The 16,962-nt window shown below is 41.0% G+C and overlaps 1 protein-coding gene across 1 annotated transcript in view; it reads left to right on the top strand.

Moving 5' to 3' along the window:
• pex7 (peroxisomal biogenesis factor 7) overlaps positions 1-5,999 on the top strand; it is a 91,083-nt gene extending 85,084 nt beyond the window's left edge. The window contains exon 10 of the mRNA XM_043685974.2: positions 4,775-5,999. Within this exon, the coding sequence (XP_043541909.1) occupies positions 4,775-4,837 (63 nt within the window). The 3' untranslated portion in view covers positions 4,838-5,999. The remainder of the gene's footprint in view (positions 1-4,774) is intronic.
• The last annotated feature ends 10,963 nt before the right edge of the window (positions 6,000-16,962 follow it).

The following is a 16,962-nucleotide window of genomic DNA, read 5'->3' as shown; positions in this document are numbered from 1 at the left end:
AAATTTGATTTGAGATCTATCTGCTCAATCTACACTGATCCCAAGGATTGTTTACACATCCCTCCAATTTATCTTTTACTGAGGGCAGCCTGATGCATCAGATTTTTTCAATTCATTATGTGTATAAGTCATATAGAGTCATAGAGATGTACAGCATGGAAACAGACCCCTCGTTCCAACCCGTCCATGCCGACCAGATATCCCAACCCAATCTAGTCCCACCTGCCAGCACCCGGCCCATATCATTTCCTATTCATATACCCATCTAAATGCCTCTTAAATGTTGCAATTGTACCAGCCTCCACCACATCCTCTGGCAGCTCATTCCATACACGTATCACCCTTTGCGTGAAAAAGTTGCCCCTTAGGTCTCTTTTATATCTTTCCCCTCTCGCCCTAAACCTATGCCCTCTAGTTCTGGACTCCCCCATCCCAGGGAAAAGACTTTGCCTATTTATCCTATCCATGCCCCTCATAATTTTGTAAACCTCTATAAGGTCACCCCTCAGCCTCCGACGCTTCAGGGAAAACAGCCCCAGCCTGTTCAGCCTCTCCCTGTAGCTCAGATCCTCCAAACCTGGCAACATCCTTTTCTGAACCCTTTCCAGTTTCACAACATCTTTCTGATAGGAAGGAGACCAGAATTACGGGCAATATTCCAACAGTGGCCTAACCAATGTCCTATACAGCCACAACATGACCTCCCAACTCCTGTACTCAATATTCTGACCAATAAAGGAAAGCATACCAAACGCCTCCTTCACTATCCTATCTACCTGCGACTCCACTTTCAAGGAGCTATGAGCCTGGCCTCCAAGGTCTCTTTGTTCAGCAACACTCCCCAGGACCATACCATTAAGTGTATAAGTCCTGCTAATATTTGCTTTCCCAAAATGCAGCACCTCGCATTTATCTGAATTAAACTCTATCTGCCACTTCTCAGCCCATTGGCCCATCTGGTCAAGATCCTGTTGTAATCTGAGGTAACCCTCTTCGCTGGAGAAAGTGAGGACTGCAGATGCTGGAGATCAGAGCTGAAAATGTCAACTGCTGCGCTTTTCCAGAAACACGTTTTCAACTCTAACCCTCTTCGCTGTCCACTACACCTCCAATTTTGGTGTCATCTGCAAACTTATTAACTGTACCTCTTATGCTTGCATCCAAATCATTTATGTAAATGACAAAAAGTAGAGGGCCCAGCACCGATCCTTGTGGCACTCCACTGGTCACAGGCCTCCAGTCTGAAAAACAATCCTCCACCACCACCCTCTGTCTTCTACCTTTGAGCCAGTTCTGTATCCAAATGGCTAGTCCTCCCTGTATTCCATGAGATCTAACCTTGCTAATCAATCTCCTATGGGGAACCTTGTTGAATGCCTTACTGAAGTCCATATAGATCACATCTACTACTCTGCCCTCATCAATCTTCTTTGTTATTTCATCAAAAAACTCAATCAAGTTTGTGAGACATGATTTCCCACGCACAAAGCCATGTTAACTATCCCGAATCAGTCCTTGCCTTTCCAAATACATGTACATCATGTCCCTCAGGATTCCCTTCAACAACTTGCCCACCACGGAGGTCAGGCTCACTGGTCTATAGTTCCCTGGCTTGTCCTTACCACCCTTCTTAAACAGTGGCACCACGTTTGCCAACTTCTAGTCTTCCGGCACCTTACCTGTGACTATCGATGAAACAAATATCTTAGCAAGAGGCCCAGTAATCACTTCTCTAGCTTCCCACAGAGTTCTCAGGAACACCTGATCAGGTCCTGGGGATTTATCCACCTTTAACCGTTTCAAGACATCCAGCACTTCCTCCTCTGTAATTTGGACATTTTGCAAGATGTCACCATCTATTTCCCTACAGTCTATATCTTCCATATCCTTTTCCACAGTAAATACTGATGCAAAATATTCATTTAGTATCTCCCCCATTTTCTGTGGCTCCACATAAAGGCTGCCTTGCTGATCTTTGAGGGGCCCTATTCTCTCCCTAGTTACCATTTTGTCCTTAATATATTTGTAAAACCCCTTTGGATTCTCCTTAATTCTATTTGCCAAAGCTATCTCATGTCCCCATTTTGCCCTCCTGATTTCCCTCTTAAGTATACTCCTACTTTCTTTATACGTTTCTAAGGATTCACGTGATCTATCCTGTCTGTACCTGACATATGCTTCCTTCTTTTTCTTAACCACACCCTCAATTTCTTTAGTCATCCAGCATTCCCTATAGTTACCAGCCTTCCCTTTCACCCTGACAGGAATATACTTTCTCTGGATTCTTGTTATCTCATTTCTGAAGGATTCCCATTTTCCAGCCATCCCTTTACCTGCGAACATCTGGCTCCAATCAGCTTTTGAAAGTTCTTGCCTAATACCTTCAAAATTGGCCTTTCTCCAATTTAGAACTTCAACTTTTAGATCTGGTCTATCCTTTTCTATCATTATTTTAAAACGAATAGAATTATGTCACTGGCCTCAAAGTGCTCCCCCACTGACACCTCAGTCAACTGCCCTGCCTTATTTCCCAAGAGTAGGTCAAGTTTTGCACCTTCTCTAGTCGGTACATCGCATACTGAATCAGAAAATTGTCTTGTACACACTTAAGAAATTCCTCTCCATCTAAACCTTTAACACTATGGCAGTCCTAGTTGATGTTTGGAAAGTTAAAATCCCCTACCATAACCACCCTATTATTCTTACAGATCGCTGAGATCTCCTTCCAAGTTTGTTTCTCAATTTCCCTCTGACTGTCGGGGGGTCTATAATACAATCCCAATAAGGTGATCATCCCTTTCTTATTTCTCAGTTCCACCCAAATAACTTCCCTGGATGTATTTCCGGGAATATCCTCCCTTAGCATAGCTGTAATGCTATCCCTTATCAAAAATGCCACTCCCCCTCCTCTTTTGCCTCCCTTTCTCTCCTTCCTGTAGTATTTGTATCCTGGAACATTCAGCTGCCAGTCCTGCCCATCCCTGAGCCATGTTTCCGTAATTGCTATGATATCCCAGTCCCATGTTCCTAACCATGCCCTGAGTTCATCTGCCTTCCCTGTTAGGCCCCTTGCATTGAAATAAATGCAGTTTAATTTATTAGCCCTACGTTGTCCCTGCCTGCCCTGATTGTTTGACTCACTTCTGTTCCCAACTGTACCAGTCTCAGATTGATCTCTTTCCTCACTATCTTCCTGGGTCCTGCCCCCCCACCTTACTAGTTTAAATCCTCCCAAGCAGTTCTGGCAAATTTCCCTGCCAGTATATTAGTCCCCTTCCAATTTAGGTGCAATCCGTCCTTCTTGTACAGGTCACTTCTACCCCAAAAGAGATTCCAATGATCCAAAAATGTGAATCCTTCCCCCATACACCAGCTCCTCAGCCATGCGTTCATCTACTCTATCCTCCTATTCCTGCCCTCACTAGCTCGTAGCACTGAGAGTAATCCAGATATTACTACTCTTGAGGACCTCCTTTTTAAATTTCTGCCTAACTCTCTGTAATCTCCCTTCAGAATCTCAACCTTTTCCCTTCCTATATCATTGGTGCCAATGTGGACAATGACCTCTTGCTGGCCCCTCTCCCCCGTGAGAACATTCTGCACCCTCTCTGAGACATCCTTGATCCTGGCACCAGGGAAACAACACACTATTCCGCTTTTCCTCTGCTGGCCACAGAAACGTCTGTCTGTACCTCAGACTACAGAATCCCCGAACACAATTGATCTCTTGGAAGCCGTCGTACCCCTCGTTGCATTAGAGCCAGTCTCAATACCAGAAACTTGGCTGTTTGTGCTATGTTCCCCTGAGAATCCATCACCCCCTTCATTTTCCAAAACAGCATACCTGTTTGAAATGGGTATATCCACAAAAGACTCCTGCTCTAGCTGCCTACCTCTCTTACCCTTCCTGGAGTTAACCCATCTATGTGACTGTATCTGAGACTTTCCCCCCTTTCTATAATTGCCATCCATCACATACTGTAGCTGTTGTAAATTCCTCGTCGCTTCTATTTGTCTCTCCAACCGATCCACTCGATCTGATAAGATTTGCATCCAACAGCATTTATGGCAGATATAATCCGCAGTACCCTTAAACTCTCTTTGAACTCCCACATCTGACAAGAAGTACATATCACTGCAAAGGCCATTTTTGCTCCTTCACAATCTACAGACCCAGAAAATAACACCGTCTTATTCCTCTACAAACACTGCCCCAGGTTAAATTAATAGCCATGGCTTATATTTTAAGTTTAATCAAGAGACTTATCTCCAAAAAAAAATCATCAAGAATGAATCCACTGTACCCACTACTGCAGACTTAAAACAACAATTAACTTACCTGATTCTGTGCTGTGAACTTCACCCAACAGTTCCTCCAAGATTAGCTATGAATTTCACTGTTTGTTAATTTTCCCAGATGCACTCCGATGTCCAGCAATACACGAATTCAAACAAATTATAATGCAATGAGGAATCAGTTCTGAAATGCTTAGTATTGCTTCTCCATTGATAGGCTAATCCAATAGAGAGCATTACACATGGCATCATGAAGGATTGAAATTAAATGGATTTTCTTTTCAGTTTTGTTTTCATTTCTTTTAGCATTCCAAACAATAATGTAATTTTTACTTAATTCTTCTAGTTTTTTTTAACCAATCTAATAGTGAATTCTGTTTTTTGCCATCTTCATGGCCTGATTTGGTGTTTCATTGAATGTTTTTAGTTGTGTAGTATCTGGAGATCTGCTAACTCCTGGTGTCTGTAATGCTTTCAGGTTGCAGACTGTGCTTGGGATGAGACAGTGAAGATCTATACGCCAGCTTGCCTTACAGTTTAGAGATTAAACTTGGCATCACTGGAAGAGTTAGGACAACAGCTCCTGAATGAAGTGCTCTAGGTTACTGTTTGATTCATTTGTGTATATATGTAACATTTTAGAAGTCATATAAAATGAACAGGTATATATGGTGAACTTGTAAGCTCTTCACCAACTTAATATAAAGTGAAATGTACAGTTGGAAATTTTTTTATTGTTGCCTTTCATTTGACGAATAATTGAAAGTTGTATTATAGGACTGGCTAAAACAATGCAGCAATACTATTTTATCCCCTCACTTGACAGACTGCTTGGAAAAGTGGGTGCAATTCAAAGTTGGTAGTTAATACATCTATTTTTAATCATAATTTATGTGATTTATGACCTTGTGCCTAACCATTGAGAAGTTTGGAAATGAAACAGTTGGACTATGCATTAGGAAAATGTTTGAATGCAAGATGATGTTTCATTCATACGTTTCACCTCCTGTTTGAGTTTTGACTCTTATCTGCTCAAGGTATATTTATATTCCTTCCCTTCCCTTCCCTGGGGACTGGATACTACAATGGACTAGAATTTGGTTTTTCAGCCTTGTGAATTGTTTGATGGGAATCTTCTCTTTTCTGACTGCAAGGACCTGAAGCGAGTTTCAACAGATTTACTCCAGATCTTGATGGGTTAGGGCTGTAAGATAAAACCCTGACACACATTGGTACTTTCATGACAACTACACTTTTGATGTAAGAAATTGAAGAATTCTGGTGAAATGGAAAGTGCCTTTATGGCTGGAGCTGAACCACATTGTGAAATGGATGACCAATGAATCTGTTTGACAATATTGGCTGAAGGAGGAGTTTTGACCAGTAGGCCAGGAGACCCTTGAAAAGTAATGTCAGAAGGTCTAACTTTCTGAAAAATATTCCTGGAACAACTTTAAAAATTATAATTAAATCTATTTACTGGAATAGACAGGAACTTGAACAAAGTAGAATTTCTGAACACTTTTTGAAATTTTAAAATAATGAAATTAATTTTAACTCTGCTGTAGAAAGAGCTGTTCATTTTTCAGAATATTTGGATTATTTTTGACTTACTGGAATTACATATATTGTCTTTAATTGTTCATCGTGTCATTACGGAATATGTTTATATGTTTTAATAAATATGCTAAAGTTACTCTCAATTTCAAGCCAACTAGCCCGTGTTATATGTCATTAACAAAAACAATTTGTATTTGTTCTAATGTTTAATTTATGTAAAAAGATGTATAGGCAAAAGAGGGCATATTGGCCTAGCTATTGCTGGATTGAAGCATCCCATGGTAAGCTGTGTTGGTTAGGCTTTTTCCATGCTTTTCAAAACCTTCAAAGGTTTTGCCCTGCAAATTGCTGATCTTACATGTTTCAATTAAGTCACCTCTGATTCTTCTAAACTCTAAAGGATACAGAACTGGCCTGTGTAGCCTTTCCTCATTAGGCAATCCATTTATTCCAGGTATTTGTCCCATGAACCTTCTCTGATCTGCTTCTAACTGATTGATCGATAAAGGACCTGGAATATAGGAGAGGAAATGGAGTGAAAATTAATCAAGTCGGATACAGAAAGGAAAATGAAAGGAGGGCAGGAATGTCTTGGGAGAAAAAGTGAAACAAGGAAAACTGGAAAAGAAAATTAAGTCATTCTAAATTTGTTGAACCTCTAGCAATTAATGACTTCCAACAGGAATGAGACTCCAGTTTAAGTTGTCCATGTCTTGCATTGGATGACTCAAATGGTGTTTTAGCAACATAAAAGCTACTTGCATTGTTACAAACTCACCCTAATTGTTCTGTAGTAAATTTAATTGGCGTTTTTTGAAACCCACTAGGCAAGTTGAAGGTAAGCTAATGTTTTTAGAGGGAAGGAGGAGAGTAATGTAAATTATCCGGAAACTTACATTTTGAAATTCAGCGAGTTGTTGTCATATTAATAACTCACTGTGTTATTTTAGCAATGATAACTCGGGCGTTAGAAAGGGTAAATGAAGAGAAAGAAAAGTTTGCATTTTATGAAGGGCCTTTCATAACCTCAGGACATCACAAAATGTTCAAACAGCATTGCATTCTTTTGGAAATGCCGTCACAGTTGTAATATAGATATCATGACAGTTGGCTTGCACACAGCAAATTCTCACAAATAACCATGCAATAATGACTAGATAATCTGCTTTTGTGCTATTTATTGAGGAATAACTATTAGCCAGGAAATTGAGAATACCAAATTCCTCTTTGAAGTGTTCCAATGGGATCTTTCACATCCATCTGAGAAGGCTGTGTCATTAATTAAAAGTGAAGATGGTTGTGCCCCACCATTTCCCACGCCACCACAAATGTATAAGTTTTCAAGTGAACCACTTATATGTCCAATTTATATGACTGGCTGTTATGCAGTACAAAAGCAGTTCGGACCAGGTTTCAGTATTAATAGAAAATAACCATGTTAGTAAATTGCAGAGAAGAGAAAGTACTTCTCCTGTACAATTATGTGACTTAAATGACTTCAAAAGCCTCAAATACAAATATTCATCATGCTAAGATAGACAAATTATGGTTGGAAATGAATATAGACAGGTAAAGCAAAATTCCAAATGACAGAAGTTCAGAATTCAAGGATGGGTTAAATTGTGTCCCTCAGTTCAGCTTGATTTTTAGCACTGATGACATGCAACTGTCTATAAAGCAATGATTGATCTTCATTTCCACAATGAATCCTGTGAACATAGGTCATTTCTTTGTTAGTATATTTCATTTTAATATTCCTTGGTTTTTCTGTCTTGTTCCTCACACTGGGGGAGAAATGTATAAGCTGTAGCTCAACTTTATAAACTGTAGCTCAACAAATCAGAGGGCTGTCATCAAGCAGAATTCCCTTAACTCAAAGTGCAGCTCAATCTCAAAAAGTGCCTCTTACTGCTTCAAAATTGTCTTGAACAGCTAAAATATACATTACATTATCCTATTTGTTTTTTTTAAGTTGTAGAACTCCTGGCATTTAAGCTGAGTGGCAGTACAAATTCAGTTTCACTGTATAGTCCGCAGAAAAGAAGAATGCGTGGTCTATTACTTGCTTCCATCATTAAAGAAATTTACTGCTACTTTTAAATACATTTCATCAGGTAAATATAACACAAAAACAATACAACACAAATGAAAATATGTTAATTCACCTCTTAGGGGATTGGGGAGCTGAGGGGTTTGGGACATAGGGCCAATAAAATGAAGACACAGCCACCAATAATTCAGTTTAGAAATGAATGGCATGAGAGACCAGAGTCAGCGATCTGAGGAGTTTAGAGCTGGGGTGGAGTAAGGACAGAATGAACATGGATTTATGACTTTGCTTCTCTCTAACTCTGCATGTTCTTCAATGTCATGTAGGGATTTGAACATGATCAATGCTTAAAACCTGAGGTTCGTGAGCATGCAAGGTAGGTCTGCAAAAACATAGGAGATGGGTAAACAGGGTTTGGTGCAGAATAATGTGTCTGAGGATTTGAAAGGATGAGGATAGGCAGTCAGCCAGCACAGCATTGAATTTACTGGGTTTATTTTTGATAAAGGCTTAGAACACAGGACTGAATACTACACAGGTTGTGAATAGTCTGTGCAGCCTGGTCATGGAGAGGGCCTGTGAATATGATTGTAACATGAATTGATGATTATGATGGCTTAAATCTTCCAAATGATTAACTGGAGAATCTTAAAACTCATCCAGGACTAAAAGTTGCAAAGTTATCTTGGCAGGATTGAAATAGTGAAATATTTATGTGAATTAATAGAAAGATGCCAACCATGTCAGCAATGACTGCATGGGAACTTACTTTGTGCCATTGGAATGAAATAAAGAAATGGCAAAAATGAAGAGTCTGGATAAATCTTTGTGTTCTCTCGAGGTGACAATTCAGAAAGCCGTTGCTGGAGATGTTGGATAGGCAATAGTGTTATTAAGATGTAGGGGTACTGCACCTTTAAGGCAGTTGAAAGCTAGCAAGGACTTAAAGAGGCACATACTGTAAATTCTCCAGTATTCTGTAACATTTGGTCCAACAGCTAGCAGTACTTGGGTTGCTATGAGCCAAAAACAAATTCAAGTTTGGCCAATCAGTTTAAATTATTCCCCAAAATACCAAACTCCAATCAAGTTTGAATTTGGTATTTTGATAATATTAACACCAATGAAATGATCCGATGCTTTGCGGTATAAAACTGATAAAAATTGAACAATTGGGGGAAATCTGCCAAGGCACCAACACATGCAGAATGCCCACTTAAAGGTACTTTTATCTATCAACAACCTGTGATAGAGAAACCCTAAGAAGAAAAAAGACAGAGGAAGACTCAAAGAGAATATTTGACAGCTGGCTGGTTTTGAAATTTGAATTTTTCAGTAAACCTTAATCGATGGTTTTATCAGGCTAGTATTATAGAAGGGAAAGTAAAAGATAGGTTAGAAAAAGGAGTTGAAAATAGTTGTTAGTTAACATTCTATGTTGGACTTAAAGAATAAAGTTCTTAAATTTTTTAGATTTTAAATAGTGACTTTTGGGATAGTTCTTGGCCTCTCGAATTTTCACAAATTACCGCACAGTATAAATCTTTTCTGTGTGGCTGGCCTAAATTAACAGGGGGCTTTAACTCATGTTGTAACAACAGTGAAACAAAGCAATGTGAAACCCATTTACCTGGACAATGTGTAAAAGCTAAGAAATACTGGGAATACTCATTAGGTCTGTCAGCATTCTTGGAGAAGCAACAGTTAACATTGAACATTTTGTCAGAGCTGACTGATTACCTTAAATTGTTTAGTAGTATGACTGCACACACTTAAGATTGTTTAAGAATGCTGCTCAATTGTGGAATCACATCTTAGGGTCATTAGAGAGGTACAGAACAGGAACAGACCCTTCAGTCCAACTTGTCCACGCCAACCAGATATCTGAAATTAATATAGTCCCATTTGCAAGTCTTTGGCTTATGTCCCTCTAAACCCTTCCTATTCATCTATCAACCCAGATGCCTTTTAAATGTTGTAATTATATCAGCCTCCACCACTTCCACTAGCAGCTAATTCCATACAAGCTCTGCCCTCTGCATAAAAAAGTTGCCCCTTAGGTCTTACAGTAGATGCTTTCTTTTGAGCTTTGCTTGAATGGGCTGGTGACTACAGTCAGTATTCTGACTGCTATGAACAACTGAATGAATTTGCTATTGAATACGATCAGCCAGTTGCTGAGATGTAAAGCCTGTGTAAGTGGTATCATAACCCACACTGATATTAATACACAATATTGCCCAATAGCATGGTGAATAGAGTGTCTTTTTGGACTTCTGCTTGTGGAAAATAACATGCACATAGCCACTGCATGGGATTAAAGTGAAACAGCTTGCTTAACTTGTTCAAAACTTTTGAGGTACTTTGCCCTTCCACAATAATTTGCGGTAGACCTTTCAGGTTCAAAGATGGCAGATCATTTGGCTTACAGTAGGCAGTAGTGGAAAACTCATAAGTGGATTTCTCTACCAGCATGTCAACGATAGGGAGCATATCAAGTTTCTCGTATTAAGACTGGCTCTAATGCAACGAGGGGTACGTCGGTTTCCAAGAGATCAATTGTGTTCGGGGATCCTCTAGTCTAAGGTACAGACAGACGTTTCTGTGGCCAGCAGCGAAAAAGCAGAATGGTGTGTTGTTTCCCTGGTGCCAGGATCAAGGATGTCTCAGAGCGGGTGCAGAATGTTCTCAAAGGGGGAGAGGGGCCAGTAAGAGGTCATTGTCCACATTGGAACCAACGACATAGAAAGAGAAAAGGTTGCGATTTTGAAGGGAGATTGCAGAGAGTTAGACAGAAATTTAAAAAGGAGGTCCTCGAGAGTAGTAATATCTGATTACTCCCGGTGCTGCGAGCTAGTGAAGGCAGGAATAGGAGGATCGAGCAGATGAACGCATGGCTGAGGAGCTGGTGTATGGGGGAAGGATTCACATTTTTGGATCATTGGAATCTCTTTTGGGGTAGAAGTGTCCTGTACAAGAAGGACGGATTGCACCTAAATTGAAAGGGGACTAATATACTGGCAGGGAAATTTGCTAGAGCTGCTTGGGAGGATTTAAACTAGTAAGGTGGTGGGGCAGGACCCAGAGAGGTAGTGAGGAAAGAGATCAATCTGAGACTGGTACAGTTGGGAACAGAAGCGAGTCAAACAGTCAGGACAGACAGGGACAAGGTAGGAATAATAAATTAAACTGCATTTATTTCAATGCAAGGGGCCTAACAGGGAAGGCAGATGAACTCGGGGCATGGTTAGGAACATGGGACTGGGATATCATAGCAATTACAGAAACATGGCTCAGGGATGGGCAGGACTGGCAGCTTAATGTTCCAGGATACAAATGGTGCAGGAAGGATAGAAAGGGAGGCAAGAGAGGAGGGGGAGTGGCATTTTTGATAAGGGATAGCATTACAGCTATGCTAAGGGAGGATATTCCCAGAAATACATCCAGGCAAGTTATTTGGGTGGAACTGAGAAATAAGAAAGGGATAATTACCTTTTGGGATTGTATTATAGACCCACCCAATAGAGGGAAATTGAGAACAAACTTGTAAGGGGATCTCCGCTATCTGTAAGAAAAATAGGTTGTTATGGTACGGGATTTTAACTTTCCAAACATTGACTGGGACTGCCATAGTGTTAAGGGTTTAGATGGAGAGGAATTTGTTAAGTGTGTACAAGAACATTTTCTGATTCAGTATGTGGATGTACCTACTAGAGAAGGTGCTTTTCCAGCACCACACTAATCTAGAATCTGGTTTCCAGCATCTGCAGTCATTGTTGTGGTTCTGTTCACTGAGCTGGGAATTTGTGTTGCAGACGTGTCGTTCCCTGTCTAGGTGACATCCTCAGTGCTTGGGAGCCTCCTGTGAAGCGCTTCCCAGCTCGGCGAACAGAACCACAACAACGAGCACCCGAGCTACAAATCTTCTCACAAACTTTGAATCTGCAGTCATTGTTTTTACCTACTAGAGAAGGTGCAAAACTTAACTTACTCTTGGGAAATAAGGCAGGGCAGGTGACTGAGGTGTCAGTGGTGGGGGGGGTGGTTGGGCACTTTGGGGCCAGCGACCATACTTCTATTCGATTTAAAATAATGGTGGAAAAGGATAGACCAGATCTAAAAGTTGAAGTTCTTAATTGGAGGAAGGCCAATTTTGACGGTATTAGGCAAGAACTTTCGAAAGCTGATTGGGCGCAGATGTTTGTAGGTAAAGGGATGGTTGGAAAATGGTAAGCCTTCAGAAATGAGATAACGAGAATCCAGAGAAAGGAAACGCAGGTAGGTACAGGGAATGCTGGATGACTAAAGAAATTGAGGGTCTTGTTAAGAAAAAGAAGGAAGCATATGTAAGGTATAGACAGGATAGATTGAATCCTTAGAAGAGTATAAAGGCAGTAGGAGTATACTTAAGAGGGAAATCAGGAGGGCAATAAGGGGACATGAGATAGCTTTGGCAAATAGAATTAAGGAGAATCCAAAGAGTTTTTACAAATACATTAAGGACAAAAGGGTAACTAGGGAGAGAATAGGGCCTCTCAAAGATCAGCAAGGCGGCCTTTGTGTGGAGCTACAGGAGATGGGCGAGATACTAAATGAATATTTTGCATCAGTATTTACTATGGAAAAGGACATGGAAGATATAGACTGTAGGGAAATAGATGGTGACATCTTGCAAAATGTCTATATTACAGAAGAGGTAGTGCTGAATGTCTTGAAATGCGTAAGAGTGGATAAGTCCCCAGGACCTGATCAGATGTACCCTAGAACTCTGTGGGAAGCTAGAGAAGTGATTGTTGGGCCTCTTGCTGAGATATTTGTATCATCGATAGTCACAGGTGAGGTGCCAGAAGACTGGATGTTGGCGAAAGCTGTGCCACTGTTTAAGAAGGGTGGTAAGGACAAGCCAGGGAACTATAGACCAGTGAGCCTGACGTCGGTGGTGGGCATGTTGTTGGAGGGAATCCTGAGGGACAAGATGTACATGTATTTGGAAAGGCAAGGACTGATTTGGGATAGTCAACATGGTTTTGTCCGTGGGAAATCACGTCTCACAAACTTGATTGGGTTTTTTGAGGAAGTAACAAAGAGGATTGATGAGGGCAGAGCGGTAGATGCGATCTATATGGATTTCAGTAAGGCGTTCGACAAGGTTCCCCATGGGAGACTGGTCAGCAAGGTTAGATCTCATGGAATACAGGGAGAACTAGCCATTTGGATATAGAATTGACTCAAAGGTAGAAGATGGAGGGTGTGGTGGAGGATTGTTTTTCAGGCTGGAGGCCTGTGACCAGTGGAGTGCCACAAGGATCAGTGCCGGGTCCTCTACTTTTTGTCATTTACATAAATGATTTGGATGTGAGCATTAGAGGTACAGTTAGTAAGTTTGCAGATGACACCAAAATTGGAGGTGTAGTGGACAGCGAAAAGGGTTACCTCAGATTACAACAGGATCTGGACCAGATGGGCCAATGGGCTGAGAAGGGCAGATGGAGTTTAATTCAGATAAATACGAGGTGCTGCATTTTAGGAAAGCAAATCTTAGCAGGACTTATACAATTAATGGCAAGGTCCCAGGTCCCTTTATATCATCTGTCTGCTGATCCAGACTGAGACTTGCTGGATCCTAGCGATTAATTCCAGAGCAGCCAACTGTCTCCTCTTTCCTGTGCACTCAAATGAGATCCTCAGGCCTCTGGACATCTCAAATGGATCTTGGTCTGTTTCCCTTTCTTAGTATGCTTATGTAAAGTTGTCTTTACCCAGCAGAGGCAACAGTCACTAGGTGAACGTGTCTAACACATGGCTTCCACACTTCTGCGTCCATATTTTACCATATGTTTCAAGACCCTGGAGAGAGGTCCTGGTACAGGATGTGGGTCTCTGCATAGGGTCCCTGTAGGAACATGAGGAACTGCTCCAAGAATTATTAGCACTGCTCACCCACAGTAGTCAGAGATCAAACCCAAAAAGAAATCCTGACACACTCTCTAACCTGTCTGGAATGTGTGGCAAAGAACTATTTTGGGAATGGGATTGTTTCTTAAAGAGTACCCTGACATCTCTTAATGTTCATCAGGACAACAATTCTTCAGTATGTTCAGATAACACAGGATGTTTACTGAGGATATGAGCCTCACATGACCCCCTTTGTATGCATTTTCTATGAAAGGCACTCTCAGGGAGTGGAGGCTCTTGCAGGAACAATTCATGCTACAGCTGTAAAGAGGATAGCATTAAATATACCGAGGTAATCCTTCTCCATGGAAGTAGGTTCCAACAATGTATTATTTTTCAGGAAAGGCAAGGGTCATGGATTCTCACACTTAACATTTACAGAATGGTGTAAAATGCATGGGAACGATACCTACCAGCTACATACTGAGCCACTGGCTGTACAAGGTTGTACTAGGTCATAGAGGTTGCAAGTTTGGGAAGATGCTATCTAAGGAACCTTAGAGCATTGTTGTGGTGCACCTTGTGGATGGTTTTCAATGCTGTTGATGTGCAGCAATGAAAGTGGTCCGGGGATGTGACCGTGGTGAAGGGAGTGAATGCCAAATATGGTAATTGGGATGCCAATAACGCAGACTGCTTTGTCCTGGCTGGTGTCAAACTGCTTGAGTGTTCTTGGAGCTGCATCCATCCAGGCAAGTGGGGAGTGTTCCATCACATTTCTGACTTGTGTCTTGTAGATGGTGGACAGACTCTGGGGAGGCAAGAGGTAAGTTACTCACCGCAGAATCCCTAGCCTCTGACCTGATCTTGTAGTCACAATATTTATGTGGTTGGTCCAGTTCAGTTTCCGGTGAATGCAAACTCATGGGATGTTGAGAGTGACAGATTCAATGATGGTATCCCAGAGATTCCATAGCCAAATGAGAGTGAAATGCTGATGAATTGGCCAGAGGCTTTCAAGAGAATGGGCAGCTGTGACCATGGTTCAGGTTTCTGTTTGTCCACAATAACCCACCTGTCAGAATAACCTGACTGTGAAAATGCAGAGGGAGCACCTTTGGATTCAAGAAATGAAGCCATGGATTCCTTCCAGCATGTCCCCAAAACAAGGAAGACATCATGTGGGTACATGACTAATTACTGCAGTCCCAAAACCATTTGGAATTCCAGACCCTCAATCAGTTATAATTTTACAAGGAATACTGGAGGTCAGAGGGGAAATGGTCTAACATAGAGAACAGTGTGGTAACCTGACATAACAGAACTACAGGATTGAAGAGATGGATCACTAAATTGGCTGTGCACAGTACAATCCAAGCCCAAAAATTAATGTCCCACCAGAGTCCCACATAAAGGAAACAAGTGGTCCATGCAAGACCTCCAAGTTGATCACATTGGATCCCTGCTTTACACCTCCAAAAGCAATGAGTTTGCACCAGTAGTAATAGATAGTAAGCAAAGCTCCTGCAAATCAACTGCAAGGGCTGGATGAAAACAGTTTCACTGACCAGTCAGTGAATGGGGAATGATTAGATTAGATTCCCTACACTGTGGAAACAGGCCCTTTGGCCCAACAAGTCCACACCGACCCTTAGAACAGCAACCCATCCAGACCTATTCCCCTACATTCACCCCTGACTAATGCACCTGACACTACGGGCAATTTAGCATGGCCAATTTACTTAACTTGCACATCTTTAGACTGTGGGAGGAAACCGGAGTGCCTGGAGGAAACCCACGCAGGCACAAGGAGAATGTGCAAACTCCACACAGACCGTTATCCGAGGCAGAAATTGAACCCGGGTCCCTAGCGCTGTGAGGCAGCAGTGCTAACCACTGAGCCACCGTGTTGAATCTTCTTGAAATTATCCCACAACAACCAATTTAACATTATCTGCCATGCTTGCTAGAAGCTATTCTATATGTTTATTTGCAGAGTATGCCACTCTGCAAATGGAAAGAATACGTTCAGGCGTTGCACCTTCCATATTTGTAGTAAAATACAGAGGACAACTTTTCCCTGGTGCATTCCTCTTGGCAATGTCTCAACTAATCAGATTGTACTTGCCAACCAAACAGCATCCTTTTTGTCTGTTGTATAAATTGCTATTCCCTTTGAAATTTGGTCTTCTTATACCTGCCATGATAAATGTAAGACTAAAACTTCAACACTGTGTCTCTTTTTCAGTAATACTCAAGAATAAGGTGATGTATTGAAATAATCATCTAAAATTAATTCATTACTGTTTGATATTGCCAGCCAGATTGAAGGTGGAGATTAGTGGTCGATTATACAGCTTTAAAAAAGGTAATATACAGAGCACAACCACAAAATTTCACAGCCGTTCCCTCTAGTATCAAGTGAGTGAAATATAAATCGTGTACTAATCTAGCAAATGGCTTTTGGTCATTTCCAATTAAAGAGACCGACGAAAACAAACAAAACTGGATTTGATAGATATCATTACTGCTGGAACAGATTCCCCTGAGATTTCAAAACTGCCTTGCTTCTTTTTCCCTCATGTCTCTGATATTTTAGAAGACCTGCCTCACGTTAACATGTGGGTACACGTGTATTTTTAACATAGTGATTCCCAAGAGCTCTGATATTAATGCACGTTTATTCAGACTTAGTTTGACACTACTTAACTAACATTACATCTTTCTTTTCCTTGCCCGATCAGTATTCTGAAAGGATAATTTCCTCCATGATGCCCTAATCCATTCTTCAGTCATTCCCATATTCCAACTCCTTCCCAAGGCAGCTTCCTAAGCAAACCTAGAAGGTGAGCCATCATTTACCCCTCAGTATCGCCTGTCTTTTATTGTATCATAGACCATCCTTTGTCCTTTGTCTCCTCACCTCTTACTCAAAAGCCAATTTTATCTCTAACTTTTCTCAGTTCTGACAGAAGATCACAGGTTTTAAATCTTAACTTTGTTTCTCGTTTGTAAGTTGTTGCTTCACTTGCTGAGTATTTCCAGCACTTTGTTTATTTGAAACCATGTATTAGTTTGGAAAGAGGTGGTATTTGTCAGCACACAAATAACTTGAAAGAGTGAAGGTTTAACTCAATCCTATAAAGAGAATTTAGCCACCA

This window comes from Chiloscyllium plagiosum, unplaced genomic scaffold (assembly GCF_037043375.1).
Source record: "Chiloscyllium plagiosum isolate Xiang-an unplaced genomic scaffold, Cpla_swu_hap1 HiC_scaffold_3, whole genome shotgun sequence".
Taxonomy (NCBI): domain Eukaryota; kingdom Metazoa; phylum Chordata; class Chondrichthyes; order Orectolobiformes; family Hemiscylliidae; genus Chiloscyllium; species Chiloscyllium plagiosum.
This window is presented reverse-complemented; position numbering and strand designations above follow the sequence as displayed.